General features: G+C 39.1%; 3 protein-coding genes across 20 annotated transcripts in view; all 3 read left to right on the top strand.

The window, feature by feature from the left end:
* Positions 1-342: 342 nt before the first annotated feature.
* On the top strand, positions 343-2,454 carry LOC144055466 (interleukin-8-like). 2 transcript variants are annotated; one of them, XM_077571452.1, is made up of 4 exons: positions 343-1,352; positions 1,485-1,617; positions 1,738-1,824; positions 2,070-2,454. In XM_077571452.1, exons 1-4 carry the CDS (start codon positions 1,289-1,291, stop codon positions 2,080-2,082), a joined length of 297 nt encoding a protein of 98 aa, XP_077427578.1. In that variant the 5' UTR covers positions 343-1,288; the 3' UTR covers positions 2,083-2,454. The 2 variants fall into 2 exon arrangements, with proteins under 2 accessions (XP_077427578.1, XP_077427577.1); XM_077571451.1 differs by having other exon boundaries at positions 449-1,352; positions 2,067-2,453.
* A 1,905-nt stretch (positions 2,455-4,359) lies between these two features.
* LOC144055467 (interleukin-8-like) lies at positions 4,360-6,588 on the top strand. Of its 3 annotated transcripts, none has more exons than XM_077571455.1 (5): positions 4,360-4,499; positions 5,417-5,512; positions 5,645-5,777; positions 5,897-5,983; positions 6,229-6,588. In XM_077571455.1, exons 2-5 carry the CDS (start codon positions 5,449-5,451, stop codon positions 6,239-6,241), a joined length of 297 nt encoding a protein of 98 aa, XP_077427581.1. In that variant the 5' UTR covers positions 4,360-4,499; positions 5,417-5,448; the 3' UTR covers positions 6,242-6,588. The 3 variants fall into 3 exon arrangements, with proteins under 3 accessions (XP_077427581.1, XP_077427579.1, XP_077427580.1); XM_077571453.1 differs by having other exon boundaries at positions 6,226-6,588; XM_077571454.1 differs by lacking the exon at positions 4,360-4,499 and having other exon boundaries at positions 4,877-5,512; positions 6,226-6,588.
* A 1,700-nt stretch (positions 6,589-8,288) lies between these two features.
* The window catches only part of camk2d2 (calcium/calmodulin-dependent protein kinase (CaM kinase) II delta 2), a 51,899-nt gene continuing 44,775 nt past the window's right edge, over positions 8,289-15,412 (top strand). For 6 of the 15 annotated variants that reach the window (XM_077570195.1, XM_077570198.1, XM_077570194.1 and 3 more), the window contains exons 1-2: positions 8,291-8,745; positions 13,082-13,176. In XM_077570195.1, the coding sequence (XP_077426321.1) occupies positions 8,684-8,745; positions 13,082-13,176 (157 nt within the window). In that variant the 5' untranslated portion in view covers positions 8,291-8,683. Of the gene's footprint in view, positions 8,746-13,081; positions 13,177-15,412 lie in introns of all 15 variants that reach the window. The other 9 variants (XM_077570199.1, XM_077570197.1, XM_077570196.1 and 6 more) reach the window with 2 other exon arrangements.

Genomic DNA, 15,412 nt, shown 5'->3' with positions numbered 1-15,412 from the left:
CATTCACACGTAATCAGAGTTGGAAATGAAATCATGTTTCCCCTTCTTTTTATTTGTGTTAACAGGTGTGGCGCAATGGGGTGTCACGGTTACGATTTTAAGGGCCAATGAGTGACAGGCCCCGAATCCTTGACGGCACTCCTGAATGTTACTGTTCTGTCTCTGTGTGCCCTGTGATAAAGTGACATCCCGTTCGGCACTCTGAACTAGCTAGCAACCAGTCCCGGATGTAGTCCACCTGAAGTCAGCTAGAATAGACACCAGGTCCAGTGCCACCCTGAACAGAGTAAGCTATTATAATAGTTTGTTACGACTCAAATACAAGTATCACTATTCATAAATTCACCCATTTGCCTTTCTGAACCACCCTAAAATGCCACAAGATGGCACCAAAGACTTGTCGAATTGGAAATGAGTACATTGATGTTGAGAGGAACATGTGTTGAATTGATCAATTTGATACATTTACATGTGAGGGTACTTTTGTAAAGGTACTACTGAATTTGTTGCCGGCATCATGTTCCAAAGAGTAGAACGATGGTATCAAAAGCATGAGAAATTTGAAGGGGGCTCGAATAACACCGGTTAAAAAGTCTTTGAAGGCAAACAGATGAATTGTTAATAGAATTATTTGTATAAAAGGACTGTTGTTTTTGTTAACAAGCAAGCAAATGGAGACGTGACCCTCTATTTGTCTTTGTACCATATTTATGTGAGTGTACTCTGTATCTTTTAGTAAGAATATTTGTTATAATGGCTGACTTTAATTGATGACTACTCGCCTTCTCATATCAAGCACACTTTTAATGATATGTCACCTGTGAATCACGATTAGTTGATCACTTTATATCAATATCATGAGACATCAAAGTGAAAAAGCTGTAAAACATGCCAAAGATTCCAATCACATGCAACTGCATTACAAAATGTGAACATTGTGTTTCCCAAACGATAGTTTTTTATCTGTGACAAATACTTATACATGTGTGTGCCTCATACGTTTAACCTGCCAATCAAATTACCTTACTTGCTCCGCATGCTGTAAATTCCCACTTGACTCCCAGTTTGCGCAACATCTGCATGTGAGGTGACTCATGTGAGTCTCTATAAAAGGAGGAACTCTCCTCTTCAGCACTACATTCGCACAGCAGAGCTCTAAGCGACTCAAAAGTAGAGCAAAGAAAGGACGACAATTCAACAAACCGCATTTCACTTCTTCAGCAAGATTTTTGAACGTCAACTTTTTCATTTTTAAGTTTGAGCTATTGTACGATCTGAGAACGACAAAATGATGAGCAAAGTGATCCTCAGTGCTTTGGTGGTCCTGTTGGCTTCTGTGGCCTTCAGTGAAGGTAAACTGACTTTATTGTTGTATCATGCAGCTGTGAAATTGTTGGTAGTACATATTTACATTTGCATGCTGGTCATTGATGAGAATCTTAAACTTTTTTCATTTAACCGCATTCTCCATTGTCTCCTTGCAGGAATGGTTCTGAGAAGTTTGGGAGTCGAGTTGCACTGCCGTTGCATCCAGACGGAGAGCAGACCCATCGGCCGCCACATCGAGAAGGTGGAGCTGATTCCCGCCAACTCTCACTGCGAGCAGCTTGAGATCATGTAAGAACTTTTTTTCCCAGCTCTGACGCTAATCTGACCTTTCAAAGAGAGAAAGAAGCTTGCTGGGGGCGTCCATCCAAATGTGCTTGTTCTGAAGGCACCCCTGTTTCTTGCTTGCAGTGCTACACTTAAAAAGACTGGCAATGAGGTGTGCCTTGACCCTGAGGCTCACTGGGTGAAGAGAGTCATTGAGAGGATCCTTAATAAGTAAGTTGAAGTTTATTAAACTACTTTGACCATGAATTTTCATATCATTACATCTGTATAATCTGATGAGCGACAATATTACGAGAAGGATCAAAAATGCATTCTCTACAAAGAGGCAATGGTCGTAAAGTGCATTTTTAGTATTTGTAACTCGTTAAATTTTACATGTGTACCTAATAAACTGTCCAGTCAGTGTAAACTGAATCAAAAAGTTAAAAAAGGATATCCCTCTTTTTTTCTAGCAGCAGGAAACGCTGAAGAGCCGTGCAAAGGGGGACGATTGCTCCACTAGCTGGTTTTCCAAAAACTTGGCACAAGTACCAAAAAGTGTTCATCTGATCAAAGATCACCTTGTTTAAAAACAGAAGAAAACTGCTTACTTGAGCAACTGTTGACGCTGTCAACAGGCAAATAATGTTTGTATCAAACATGATATTTATTTCCAAGTACGCATGTGTGTGGACACTCACAATCTGTGTTTGCAGCCTTTTCACCTTAAGATGAGCTGCTTTGAACTGTTACTATTATTATTATTATTATTATTGCTTTAACTTATGCTTAACATATTTAATGTATTTATGAGTTTAAGTTTTTTATATATTTGAATACAAGTTTTGTATTTTTTCCCTGTTGATGAATAAAAAAAAAGAACTAAGTTAAAATGTGTTATTTCTTGTTTTTCCACATTATTAAGTTGGCTCGAATTCACCTGATAACATTCGTTGATGACCACAACATGAGGGATATTTGGGATTTTTAAAAGATAGTATTCCTCATGACAAAAAATAATGATGTCATCTTTTTGTGAAAGTGTTTTCTCCCAAATATTGTCACTTTCTTCCACCCATCAACACTGCATGGCTGTAAGATGCTGATGCTGACAGAGTTGTTGTCAATTGTTAACGGCTAATTAGAGTAGCAGCAATTTTGAATTGATCATTATCATCTTCTAGCATTTTCATTGAATTTCCATTCACTATTATTGCTTCATATTTAGTATTGATTTGATGTTTATCCTCATTAGTGTTATAACCCTCAATTTAATTTCTGTCTTTGTCATGCATGTGTCACTCGTCATATACAATTGCTGAGTAAGTGCATTTTATAATCTACTGCATACCAGTTAATAACATCACCATCACTAAATAATTCTCCACATTTTATTCTAAGTAATCTAGATCCCTCTCACATACTGGGACTTATTGGCATTTTATCCTGGCGTTGAATTATATTCTGTGATGTATTAACATATGGTCAGGTCATCAACGCTTTAAAGGCAAGGGAACAAAATTTTTACTTAAACTTTAGTCATAATGAACACCAGTCGGCTCAGTTTAAGGCAGTACTGTATAACACACCCATTTCTCCTAATCAATCAATAAATTAAGGTAATACAAATAACAGAACATTCATAATTAAATTAGATGAAAGAAGTTTATAGTTTGTAGAATTTGAATTATGACAGTAGCGTGGAAATCCTGTGTGGAGTTTGCATGCTCTCTATGTGCTCGATTGGGTTTTCTCCGGGTACAATTTTCTCCCACATTCCAAAATACATGGATGTTAGGTTGACCGAAGACTCTGAATTGTCCATAGTTGAGTTAGTGTGAATGCTTGTTTCTCTATTTGTATCCTGCAACTGGCTGGCAACCAGTTCAGGATGAACCCTGCTTCTCATCCAGCTCACTGTCATGTTTATTTCTAGTCATGTTTAGTTCCTGTCACGTTTAGTTTCTGTTTTCCTTGTGTGTTCCCCTTGTCTTGTCATTTCCTGTTTTAGTTTGAAAATTGACTCCTCTCGTTTCTGGTCACTTGCCCCTTCCTCGTGTGGTGTGTGTGTCAACCCTGACTCCTGATTGTTTCCACCTGTGTCCCCATTACCCTCATGTGTCATCCAATCAGTGCCCTCAGCCAGGTGTGTCTTGTTATGTCATTAGTGTTGGTCTATTTAGTCGGCTGTCTCCCCCCTGTCTGGGTCGGTTCATTGTTGCTGTTGTTGTAAGTCTGTCTCCACGTCATGCTGTCCTTTTTTTGCCTTGTCAGGGACCATGTCATGCTGTTAGATTTGCCTAAGTTGTTTAGCCATGTTTAGATTCATGTTTTGTTAGTTCAATTTATTTTGTACTTTGAAGATAGCCTTTTTGATTAGAAATTAAAACCTTTTTTCTTGGACTACACCTCGGCCTCCTTGCTCTGCCTTCCCGCATCTGGGTCCTAAAGCCCCACCTTACTGACACTCACCTGTGACTCTATAATAAGAACAAGCGGTACTGAAAATGGACAGATGGATGGAAGTAATATATGTTTTAAATGTTAGTATAATAAAATAATACAGCAAGCGTTTCTGGGGTTAAAATTATGAAAATAGATTTTCAGCATTTTTCAGCATTCACACGTAATCAGAGTTGGAAATGAAATCCTGTTTCCCCTTCTTTTTATTTGTGTTATTAACAGGTGTGGCGCAATGGGGTGACACGGTTACGATTTTAAGGGCCAATGAGTGACAGGCCCCGAATCCTTGACGGCACCCCTGAATGTTACTGTTCTGTGTCTGTGTGCCCTGTGATAAAGTGACATCCCGTTCGGCACTCTGAACTAGCTAGCAACCAGTCCCGGATGTAGTCCACCTGAAGTCAGCTGGAATAGACTCCAGGTCCAGTGCGACCCTGAACAGAGTAAGCTATTATAATAGTTTGTTATGACTCAAATACAAGTATCACTATTCATAAATTCACCCATTTGCCTTTCTGAACCACCCTACAATGCCACAAGATGGCACCAAAGACCTGTTGAATTGGAAATGAGTACATTGATGTCGAGAGGAACATGTGTTGAATTGATCAATTTGATACATTTACATGTGAGGGTACTTTTGTGAAGGTACTACTGAATTTGTTGCCGGCATCATGTTCCAAAGAGAGTAGAACGATGGTAACAAAAGCATGAGAAATTTGAAGGGGGCTCGAATAACACCGGTTAAAAAGTCTTTGAAGGCAAACAGATGAATTGTTAATAGTATTTGTATAAAAGGACTATTGTTTTTGTTAAGCAAATGGAGACGTGACCCTCTATTTGCCTTTGTAGCATATTTATGTGAGTGTACTCTGTATCTTTTAGTAAGAATATTTGTTATAATGGCTGACTTTAATTGATGACTACTCGCCTTCTCATATCAAGCACACTTTTAATGATATGTCACCTGTGAATCACGATTAGTTGATCATTTTATATCAGACCTGAGACAAAAGATTCCAATCATATTTAACTGGATTACAAAATTTTAGTCATTGTGTTTCCCAAACGATCCATTTATGCGCCTCATACATTTAACCTGAGGCTGTCAGTGAAATTACCTTACTTGCTCTGCATGTTGTAAATTCCCACTCGGCTGCCAACAATCCCAGTTTGCGCAACACCTGCATGTGAGGTGACTCATGTAAGTCTCTATAAAAGGAGGAACTCTCCTCTTCAGCACTTCATTCACACAGCAGAGCTCAAAGCGAGAAGTAGAGCAACGAAAGGACGACAATTCAACAAACCGCATTTCACTTCTTCAGCAAGATTTTTGAACGGCAACTTTTTCATTTTTAAGTTTGAGCTATTGTACGATCTGGGAACGACAAAATGATGAGCAAAGTGATCCTCAGCGCTTTGGTGGTCCTGTTGGCTTCTGTTGCCTTCAGTGAAGGTAAGCTGACTTTGTTGTTATATCATGCAGCTGTGAAATTGTTGATAGTACATATTTACATTTGCATGCTGGTCATTGATGAGAATCTTAAACTTTTTTCATTTAACCGCATTCCCCACTATCTTCTTGCAGGAATGGTTCTGAGAAGTTTGGGAGTCGAGTTGCACTGCCGTTGCATCCAGACGGAGAGCAGACCCATCGGCCGCCACATCGAGAAGGTGGAGCTGATTCCCGCCAACTCTCACTGCGAGCAGCTTGAGATCATGTAAGAACTTTTTTTCCCAGCTCTGACGCTAATCTGACCTTTCAAAGAGGAAACAAGCTTGCTGGGGGCGTCCATCCAAATGTGCTTGTTCTGAAGGCACCCCTGTTTCTTGCTTGCAGTGCTACACTTAAAAAGACTGGCAATGAGGTGTGCCTTGACCCTGAGGCTCACTGGGTGAAGAGAGTCATTGAGAGGATCCTTAATAAGTAAGTTGAAGTTTATTAAACTACTTTGACCATGAATTTTCATATCATTACATCTGTATAAACTGATGAGCGACAATATTACGAGAAGGATCAAAAATGCATTTTCTACAAAGAGGCAATTGTCGTAAAGTGCATTTTTAATATTTGTAACTCGTTAAATTTTACATGTGTACCTAATAAACTGTCCAGCCAGTGTAAAGTGAATCAAAAAGCTAAAAATGGATGGCCTTCTCTTTTTCCAGCAGCAGGAGACGCTGAAGAGCCGTGCAAAGGGGGACAAATGCTCCACTTGCTGGTTTTCCAAAAACTTGGCACAAGTACCAAAAAGTGTTCATCTGATCAAGGATCATCTTGTTTAAAAACAGAAGAAAATTGCTTGCTTGAGCAACTGTTGACGCTGTCAGCAGGCAAATAATGTTTGTATCAAACATGATATTTATTTCCAAGTACGCAAGTGTGTGGACACTCACAATCTGTGTTAAGATGAGCTGCTTTGAACTGTTACTATTATTATTTATTATTTATGCCTATCATATTTAATGTATTTATGAGTTTGTTTTGTATCTATTTGAATATAATTTTTGTATTTCCCCCTTGTTGATGAATAAAAAAAGAACTAAGTTAAAATCTGTTATTTCTCGTTTTTCCATGTTATTGAGTTCCGCTTATATATTAATTTATTTGAAAATATGATAAGATGTAAAATTAGACCTGAATCCACCTGATAACATTCATTGTTGACCACAACATTTGGGATTGTAAAAGATAGTATTCCTCATGACAAAAAATGATGTCATCTTTTATTGAAAGTGAAGAGAAATTGCTTTTACACTAAAAATAATGTCACTTTCTTGTTTTTCACTGACTCTATAATAAGAACAAGCGGTACTGAAAATGGACGGATGGATGGAAGTAATGTATGTATATGTTTTAAATGTTAGTTTAATAAACAAAATATCTACATCAACCATTTCTGGGGTTGAAATGATGAATTAGAATTTCAGATCAATAATAGCATTTTTCAGCATTCTCATGCAATTTGAGCGGGATCTTAAATAATATTGTTCTTTCTTTTTATTAGTTTTATATAGACTCCAGGTCCAGTGCAACCCTGGACAGGGTAAGCTGTTATAATAGATAGTTACGAGTACAACTACTGTAGTCACTATTGACAAAATCAGCCATTTCTGTTCCTGAACCACCCTAAAATGCCACAAGATGACACCAGAGACCTGTTTAATGGCAAAAAGATGGAGGCTTTTCTCCCAAGCATGCATAATATAAATAATGTCACTTTCTTCCTTATGACTGATTCATCAAGACTGCATGGCTGTAATACGGTCATAACGCTGGTGCTTCTGGTCATGTTGCTATTATTGGTCAAATATTCACAAATGTACCCATTTCCAACAATAGATTTTTGATTTTTCTGAAAAACCCTAAAATGCTACAAGATGGCACCAAAGCTCTGTCTAACTGGAAATGTGTACATAGGTGTTATGAGGTATGTTGAAGTGATACATCTTGACTAAGAGAGAAGCTTAGTATTTTGGGCAGAAACTAAATTAGCCAGTAGTGGAAGATGATACGAGGGAGTTTTCACTGTATGTACATCATGCTCTTTTCTCTTCTCTTCTCTTCTTTTCTTTTCTTTTCTTTCTTTCTTTCTTTTTTTCTTTAAATAATAATGAGAGCATTTACTTTTAAATGTAATGTCAAATTAGTTTGAAATCATATTAAACTGCTTTGGGGTCAGAATTTGTGGTAGGCCTTAAGTCGGCTTTTTTTTTTTCACCAATTACTCACTTTTTATGACTATTTGCGGCAGGGCTCGGTCTATAACGCCTGCAAATGAATACGATAGTTAGAGCACATGTAGCAGGCCATTACTCATCATCATCATGCTATGATGTTTTGAACGATTATAGCAGTTATTACAGCTCTGATTTAATCTCTATTGCCGATGTTGCGTATATAGCCACTAGGGGGCGTAGTTGTAAAGTACAGTAGGGTGGCTGTTACTATAATAAATTGTGCTCTGCTTTAGCCCTCAAAACGTTCATTTGTGGTATTTCAGCGCTGCAACAGCATCTTTCAGTATTTATAATGAATTTCATCAAATCAATGTTCTCCCTATGTTGTGATGAATGAAGAATTGCTTATCTGTTGTTGTTTTTATGACCTAGATAACATGCATGCTGTATGTAATTCACAGGCGTCTGGGCTGTAAAGATTATTTGTGTGTGGCCAGAGCGCTGCGACCAAAGGGGGCGGGACTGAGCGCACAGTCGGGGGTTGGTGCGCTAGTGCGGTGCTGTGGGTGCGCGCAAAGAGACCAGCCTCGCAGCACACACGCCACACGCACACACCGGGCCGTCACCGAAATGCACCAAAACATGCTGCGTTCGAGACAAGACGACGAATAACACCACCGCGGCTACTCATTTAACCGGAAGTGCACTCGACCCTTAGTGGAGCGCTTTTATTTTTTTTGCTGCAACCAACCATCCTCCTCACTCCTCCTCCTCCTGTTCCTCCTCCTCCTCCTCCTCCTCTTCATCATCAGACCTCCTGCAGATGAGCGCCGTGTGTGCATGAAAGGCTCACTGGCTGTTTCGACGACAAAACCGGACGATTGCGTGTGGTGGGTTTGACAGAGGGAGAGAGTGAGAGAACACACCCCTGGGCGCCACTTCCACCATGGCGTTAACGATCTGCACGAGATTTACCGACGAATATCAGCTGTTTGAGGAGCTGGGGAAGTAAGCAATAACTATTATTATTATTATCATCATCATCATCCCCATTGCCATCACGTTACATCATTGCTGTATTAAAATGACAGCATGTTACGTAATAGGCCGCCTTCGTTTAAGGACACAGATTCCTAACCACCCTCCTTCTCCAAAGCGCGTGCGTGAATGGTTGTGCATGTGCGCATGGAACATGAGGGACATGATTGTGTGCGTGCGCGTGTGTGCGGTGGGGGCCGAGGGAGTGCGTTTCCATGTTTAATGCAGGGATGTTCAGTCGCATCCCATTCCTCTTAATCTCGCATTTTATTACAAGCCCCGTTTACGTCGTGGGCTTAAACGTGTGACGTCACAAGCTCATCATGTACAGCGGTCAGTGTTTGCACTGTGACATTCCTGTGTAGAATGGTCAGATTTGGTGTTACTCATTTGAAATGACAGCAATATACACTGGTAATACCTAACCCATTATTATTTTGTGCAAACCCCTCAGTGTGCATGTCTGGTCATTCACTGGTTAACCTGCTCAGCATCTAGTGTGTGCAAAGGGATGCAACGAACAATGCCCCTCCACTATCACCAACCCCTCCAACCTAAAGTCTGAAAGCGTATAGTTCTTATGAAAACATAGTTCATAGTTCAATCAGCTCATGTGTGTATCTGACGTGAATATTGCCGCTCTATACACTTATAAGATCTTTTAACATACCTGATTCCCATCCTGCACTACCCTCACTCTCCTTACTCCCATTCTGTAGACATTCTTGAATATATATAACACTCGTGATACTTATTCAGAGAGGATAACAGAGAATCTTCAGTTTAAAAAAAATGGAATTCCGTTCCTACAATGATAATGTTTGGAATGTACATATAGTCTAGTGATTCCCATGAATGCACCTTGAGAGATCATCAGGTGTGCTATGGGATGTTATCCAATTCTACTTAATCAATCCGAAATTTGTTTATTGGAAACAATTCATCTTTGTTCATCTATCACTGGAAGCAATAGTGACAGGCTAAGCAGTTAATGGTGAACTTTTTGTGATTTTTTTTGTTCTTATGATTTGTGAATCAATTTGTAAATGAATTTCCCCAAGGGGACCAATAAACCAATCAGATCAGAATCTGATCAGACGATTTGCCCTGCTTGGTCATCATTGGCTGCAGATGATCATGTTGCTTGGCCTATCTGTGCTCAGTAGTCGACTTTTGACTGTTGTGATGGTACATCATGTGATTTATTTATTGTTGTAATCCCTTCATACCATTATGTCAAGCAAAAAAAAAAAAAGTGGTCGGATGTATATGTGCAATACAAATTCACACGTGTAACGTGGTGTTCCACAGGGTTCAATTCTGGAGCCTCTGCTGTTTTCATTTTATCTACTGCCACTGGGTTCCAGCTTAAGAAAACAGTGATGGCTGTTTTAATATGCTCTATCAATATAGAGTTGAGTGATGGGAGTCAAGTCAGCGTCCTAACTGCATGAGTTGCAATTCCAAGTTGAGCAATTCTAGTCCAGCACAAAAAAATTGCTTTCTAGCAAAACTAAAGGATCGCTACATGGGGATGGGGTATTCAAAAACACAACACTTTTTGAATTCAAGATAAAGAGAGCCGGGTTCAATAAAAAGGTTACTTTCCCTGTTAATTTTGTTCACCAGTAAATCCTGTTCCTATGTCTTCAATTTAAAAGAAAGAAAAATCAATAAAGAAGGGTTCGGATAATGCAGATAGGAAACAGGTAGGGTTCAGTAACTCCAGCAAGGTTAAGAACCACTGGTCTAACATGAACCTATGCTAACATAGTAGTGATGTCACAATTGTTGTAAATACATGCATGGAAAACCCTTCCAGGCCATGAATGTAAAACTATAAAATATTATTCTCGTGCTGCTGAGAGGTATTCATTGAACAACAGTTCATTATTGCATTTGTTGCTGCTAAAGGTTCTGATTCAGCAGTATGTTTATAAGGATGGACATAATAATTGATGGGATGATTGTTGAGAATTCAGTTGATAGTGTGTAACTGGTTAATTATTAATTAGTTGAAGCAGTGGAGACAAAATGGAGTGCACTACTTGGCTGTCAGCAGCAGAGGTGCTGTTGATTCAGTCTCATTCTGCTCAATATGAAAGAGGCATTGAAAGAGGAGTTTAGAACATGCTGATGAGATTCTCCTGTCTCTTTAGGTACGTGACTTAATTGATTAATTGATGATTATTGTTCCTTGAGGAAAATGTAGTCAGATGCCTATCATTATTATCATGTGATTCTCCATAAAGTCAGAACTTCTGATACAGATCTTGGATTTTGAGATTGGATTTTAGCAACACAGACTACCTTGAATATGACTCCCCCCTCTCTTAAAATAATGCCAAGCAATACATTTCCAGCCATTTTGGAGCATTTTACATATGGTGATGGCATCATAAACGCTCATAGACGTATCGTAACCTCTCATAGTATGCCTTTGTCTCGATAGCTTTCCCCTCATTTGACTTCCCAAAACAAAACCATTTGCTGTCAAGCCAGGCTCAGTCGCACACAGATGCACTTGACACTGCACTTCACAGCGAATCCATGGGTAGACAAGTACAGGCGTTATGTAACATGTGACGCTTTCAACATTTCTTCACCAAATCCCTTATAAAATGGAGGTAAGCTTTACTGGCAAGCTGCTCACTTTTGCAGAATGCAAAAGCTCTGTTTCCCCCCCATTCAACTGTTGTTTGAGTGTATTTCGCCACATAATAAAGTTAGCGGTTTGAGCAGGTTTCCCGTGAGGTCTACGCTATTAGAAGCCCTTCAATCACCCTCATCCTGATGACACAGTATCTATATTATGTGGTCAAAGGTTAGAAAAAGTCTTGAGCTGCGCAGGAGGAAAAGATCGGATTGGAAAGGGAAAGTGCACCAACCGAGACGGAGGATGAATAGCAAAATGCTTTTTTTTGTGCGTAGAGCTGCGAGGAGCTGAGGCAGGCAGTCCTGTCCAAGGCTGCATTTAGAGATGCAGCTCCCTCAAATATAGCTGACCTACTTTTTTTGGAGGTCTTCACACATGTGCCCCAATCAGCACGACAGCTCACACTCGTCGCAATCATGAGCTAACCACCTTTGTCTGGTCTAATGGTCAAATTTTTTTTACGCCCGCCGGGACGCCATGTACCTGAAACGAAGCGAGCCGCGCAAGCGTCTGCAAAGCACACCTTTGCGTTGCTGAAAAGCGACTGTAAATTATTTATTTTTAACTCAGCCGACTCAGAGGTGACTCCCTTGTGGCAGCTGAGGGCTGCTTCGTAAAGTTTGACAGGCGGACTAAATCAGGCTTAACCTAAAACTACAGCTAACTACCCATCTCTCCTGCTGCCGTTGAAGCTTGAATTCTCAATTTTTTTTGACTTTTTTTGCTACTGTCCATTTATGCTATAATATTAGCACTGTCATGAGTCATGCATTGCCAGAATTTTAGCACAACAGAAGAAGAGATAAGCTAGTAAAAGTAGGGTTGTAAAAATGAGTGCGTTAATTTTGACACGTCAACGTCCAAATTTAGCAGTAATAAATCTATTAATAATGCATATATTTGTTGAGGCTGGGGTCAAGTTGTGTTTTAGAATTTTAAAAATGTGCAGAATTTCACAAGATACATCATGTTAAAGATTAGATAGCTCTAATATGAAAAGAAAAATGCACCAACGTCACCAAGGTCTTATATATGTCAAATATGCCATCTAGTGGCAGAAAAACAATAACACAAATCAATATCACACTCATTTTTTACAGTGCTGTACATCTTTTTGATTTTAACTCAATTTTAAGAATTATAATGAAATTACTGTATCAATGACTAAAATATACACCTATATTTCTATTAGTTTATTGTTATTATTATTTATTAGTTAACAAGAGTATGAAAGCTTAGAAAAGAATGTTTATTGTACATTCTATTGTACATTTAGAACAGATGTAAAATTTGTGATTAATCGAGAGTTAACTATTGAAGTCATGCGATTAATTACTAATAAAAAATTCAATCGCCTGACACCTCTACTAATGATAAATGATTGTTGTGGTGTTTGTGCTTTTCATTGTGTCATAATGAAGTGCGTTTCTTATCCGTTTATTTGTTGTCCGATACAATCATTCTGTTACCAAAGATAATAGCTACAGATTACAGTATGTCATTGCATTGTGCCGACTAAAATGCCCCTGTTTATCACATGCTCTGAACATAAACAATGTCGTATTTTTCTTTCTTTTTCTTCCTTTCTTATTGTACCTTGTTGATAAAACAGACACTTCCATGACCCATTGTTCACACCTTTTTGTCCAGGGGAGCCTTTTCTGTGGTCAGAAGGTGCGTGAAGATCTCCTCTGGTCAAGAGTATGCTGCCAAAATCATCAACACCAAGAAGCTCTCTGCCAGAGGTAGGCTAGCGACACAAACAAACATGCGCAGTGGCACTCGAGCAGGAGAAGACGTCCCATGTGCAGCCGAGTTACGCGTGCATGAAGTGTGAATATTGCAGCCCGTGGATGATGGCGCTTCCGGCTCTTAGAGAGAGCGAGTGTGTGTTTGTGGGAAAGGAGGAGACACAGAATCACTGTGATTTTCACTTGATCATGTTTTTTTTATATGACTTGTGCGCAGGAAAGGCCAGTATATTATTTGTGTGCGTGTGTGTGAGTGTGCATGTGTTCTGAATCGATTCAGAGCGCTGGCTGGTCTTGGCGTCCCAGGAGTAGAACTCTCGCAAAGCCGACCCAGTTCTTTCAGATCCGTCACTGTAATTGTAGCCACTGGCCTGGTTGCCTGCAGACTTAGGCATACATACACATGCATACGTACATGTACAGGTACGCTCTTACACACGCTATCTCTCATATAGTACAGTACAGTACATACACACTAGGGATGTGAATCTCTCCGATAAAAGACGATTCAATATGTATCTCAATGCATGGGGTGCGATAAGGTTCGATTCAGTGGGATTACGATTCGATTCGATATGGTACGGCTCTGTTCAAAAGGGTGTGATGCAATGGGTTTGTTTGCCATTTCGTAATATCAGTGAACTTAAGTACTTGTAGATTACTGTAAATGTGGCATTTCCTTCAAAGGTACTGTATATCTATCCAACAAAAAGATATGAATCTCGATATTTTCTAATGTGGAACGATTGAGGCTGTATATCTATCTATCTATCTATCTATCTATCTATCTATCTATCTATCTATCTATCTATCTATCTATCTATCTAATATTAATTTATTAATTTTAATTTAAAAAAAAAATCTAATGTATGAACAATACTGTACAAAGTGTCTGTGTACATGCAAGTGCTTTTACAGTTATTCTCCATAGGTTTGGCACATTTCTTGAGACTGAAATGACATTTTCAAAACTGCAAGCTCATTTGGCCAAACAGACTTACATTTGTTCAGTTCATTAGCAAAAGCACATATCTATCCCAAAACTGGTCACACATGCTTCACTCCAAGTTCCTTTCCCAAACAAAGAAAATCCTTCTCAATTGCTTTGGCTCATCTGCATTCACTTTTGCCAATGGATCATCTGAAAAAGCTCATATCTCTCCCAAAACAGCTTACCTATGTGTCAAAAATCAAATTTCTATGTCATACAAGTAGTCAATGCACCCACAATGCATCGTTCTTTTGGTAATGTGTGAGCACTACAAGTCAAAATCATTAGATGTTTTGTCACAACAGCAGAAGTGCCGCTAACAAAATACAATTATATAAAAAACAGAGGGGGGAAAATAATTTTACAAGAGCAGTTTTCAAAGTTTGCAGTTTGACCAGCCAAGGACAGTAACACTTTTTATTCACACAAAGTTACTTACACATTACAGTAGAGTACAACAAAAGAAAGTGTAAGCCCAATTCTGTATATTTATAAAAGTAAAAGTAAAAAATAATAACTAAAATGATATCTAGCGTACAGCATAAATGAAGAACCAACTACGGTAACACTTTCACTACACAGTAAAATATTTTGAGTAAATTTGACTCTATTTAGAGTGGGACCAAATAGACTCGGTTTTAAAGTAATATTCACACTGGGAAGAGAGAAAAATCAAGAAGTGAAAAATAAATAAATAAAAGTCACTCAAGGGTTGAGGAACGGACTCACAACCTTGAGTTTAGGAGACAGCCGATCAACTCCCTGAGCCACAGAGCTCCTGCCGTGTGCTAGTATATCACTCGTGTCAGCTGGAATCTTCATAACTCCGAGACCAAAAACATCTTGGAGCTAAAAAAGCAGTAGAAGTGGCGTAGCTTAGGTTCCGCAACCCTTCAGTGACTTTTATTTATTTATTTTTCCACTTCTTTATTTTACACTCTTCCAAGAGTAAATATTACTCTAAAACTGAGTCTATTTGGTCCCGCTCAAAATAGCCTTCCCCCTCTTGGCCAACCATACGCTGCTCTCTGCTTGGCCAAAGGTTTTCATCCACGTCGCAGCCGATATTTCCTCTTGCAATGCAGCGAGGAAAAAAAAAAAACGGCGTGAATGTCTCAACCATCCTCTCCACTGATCCCCTGTGATATGCTGGACTAAGTTTGACAATTGAACAGATGATTTTGCATATTATGACTTACACACTGAAATCCTGCTGACATGTTTTGGAGAGGACAGCCA

Source organism: Vanacampus margaritifer, chromosome 7 (genome assembly GCF_051991255.1).
Source record: "Vanacampus margaritifer isolate UIUO_Vmar chromosome 7, RoL_Vmar_1.0, whole genome shotgun sequence".
NCBI lineage: Eukaryota > Metazoa > Chordata > Actinopteri > Syngnathiformes > Syngnathidae > Vanacampus > Vanacampus margaritifer.
This window is presented reverse-complemented; position numbering and strand designations above follow the sequence as displayed.

Coding starts and splice junctions, on each gene's coding strand:
- LOC144055466 (XM_077571451.1), top strand. CDS start 1,289: ATGATGAGCAAAGTGATCCTCAGTGCTTTGGTGGTCCTGTTGGCTTCT. Junction 1,353..1,484: donor TTCTGTGGCCTTCAGTGAAG/GTAAACTGACTT, acceptor GTCTCCTTGCAG/GAATGGTTCTGAGAAGTTTG. Junction 1,618..1,737: donor TGCGAGCAGCTTGAGATCAT/GTAAGAACTTTT, acceptor TCTTGCTTGCAG/TGCTACACTTAAAAAGACTG.
- LOC144055467 (XM_077571453.1), top strand. CDS start 5,449: ATGATGAGCAAAGTGATCCTCAGCGCTTTGGTGGTCCTGTTGGCTTCT. Junction 5,513..5,644: donor TTCTGTTGCCTTCAGTGAAG/GTAAGCTGACTT, acceptor ATCTTCTTGCAG/GAATGGTTCTGAGAAGTTTG. Junction 5,778..5,896: donor TGCGAGCAGCTTGAGATCAT/GTAAGAACTTTT, acceptor TCTTGCTTGCAG/TGCTACACTTAAAAAGACTG.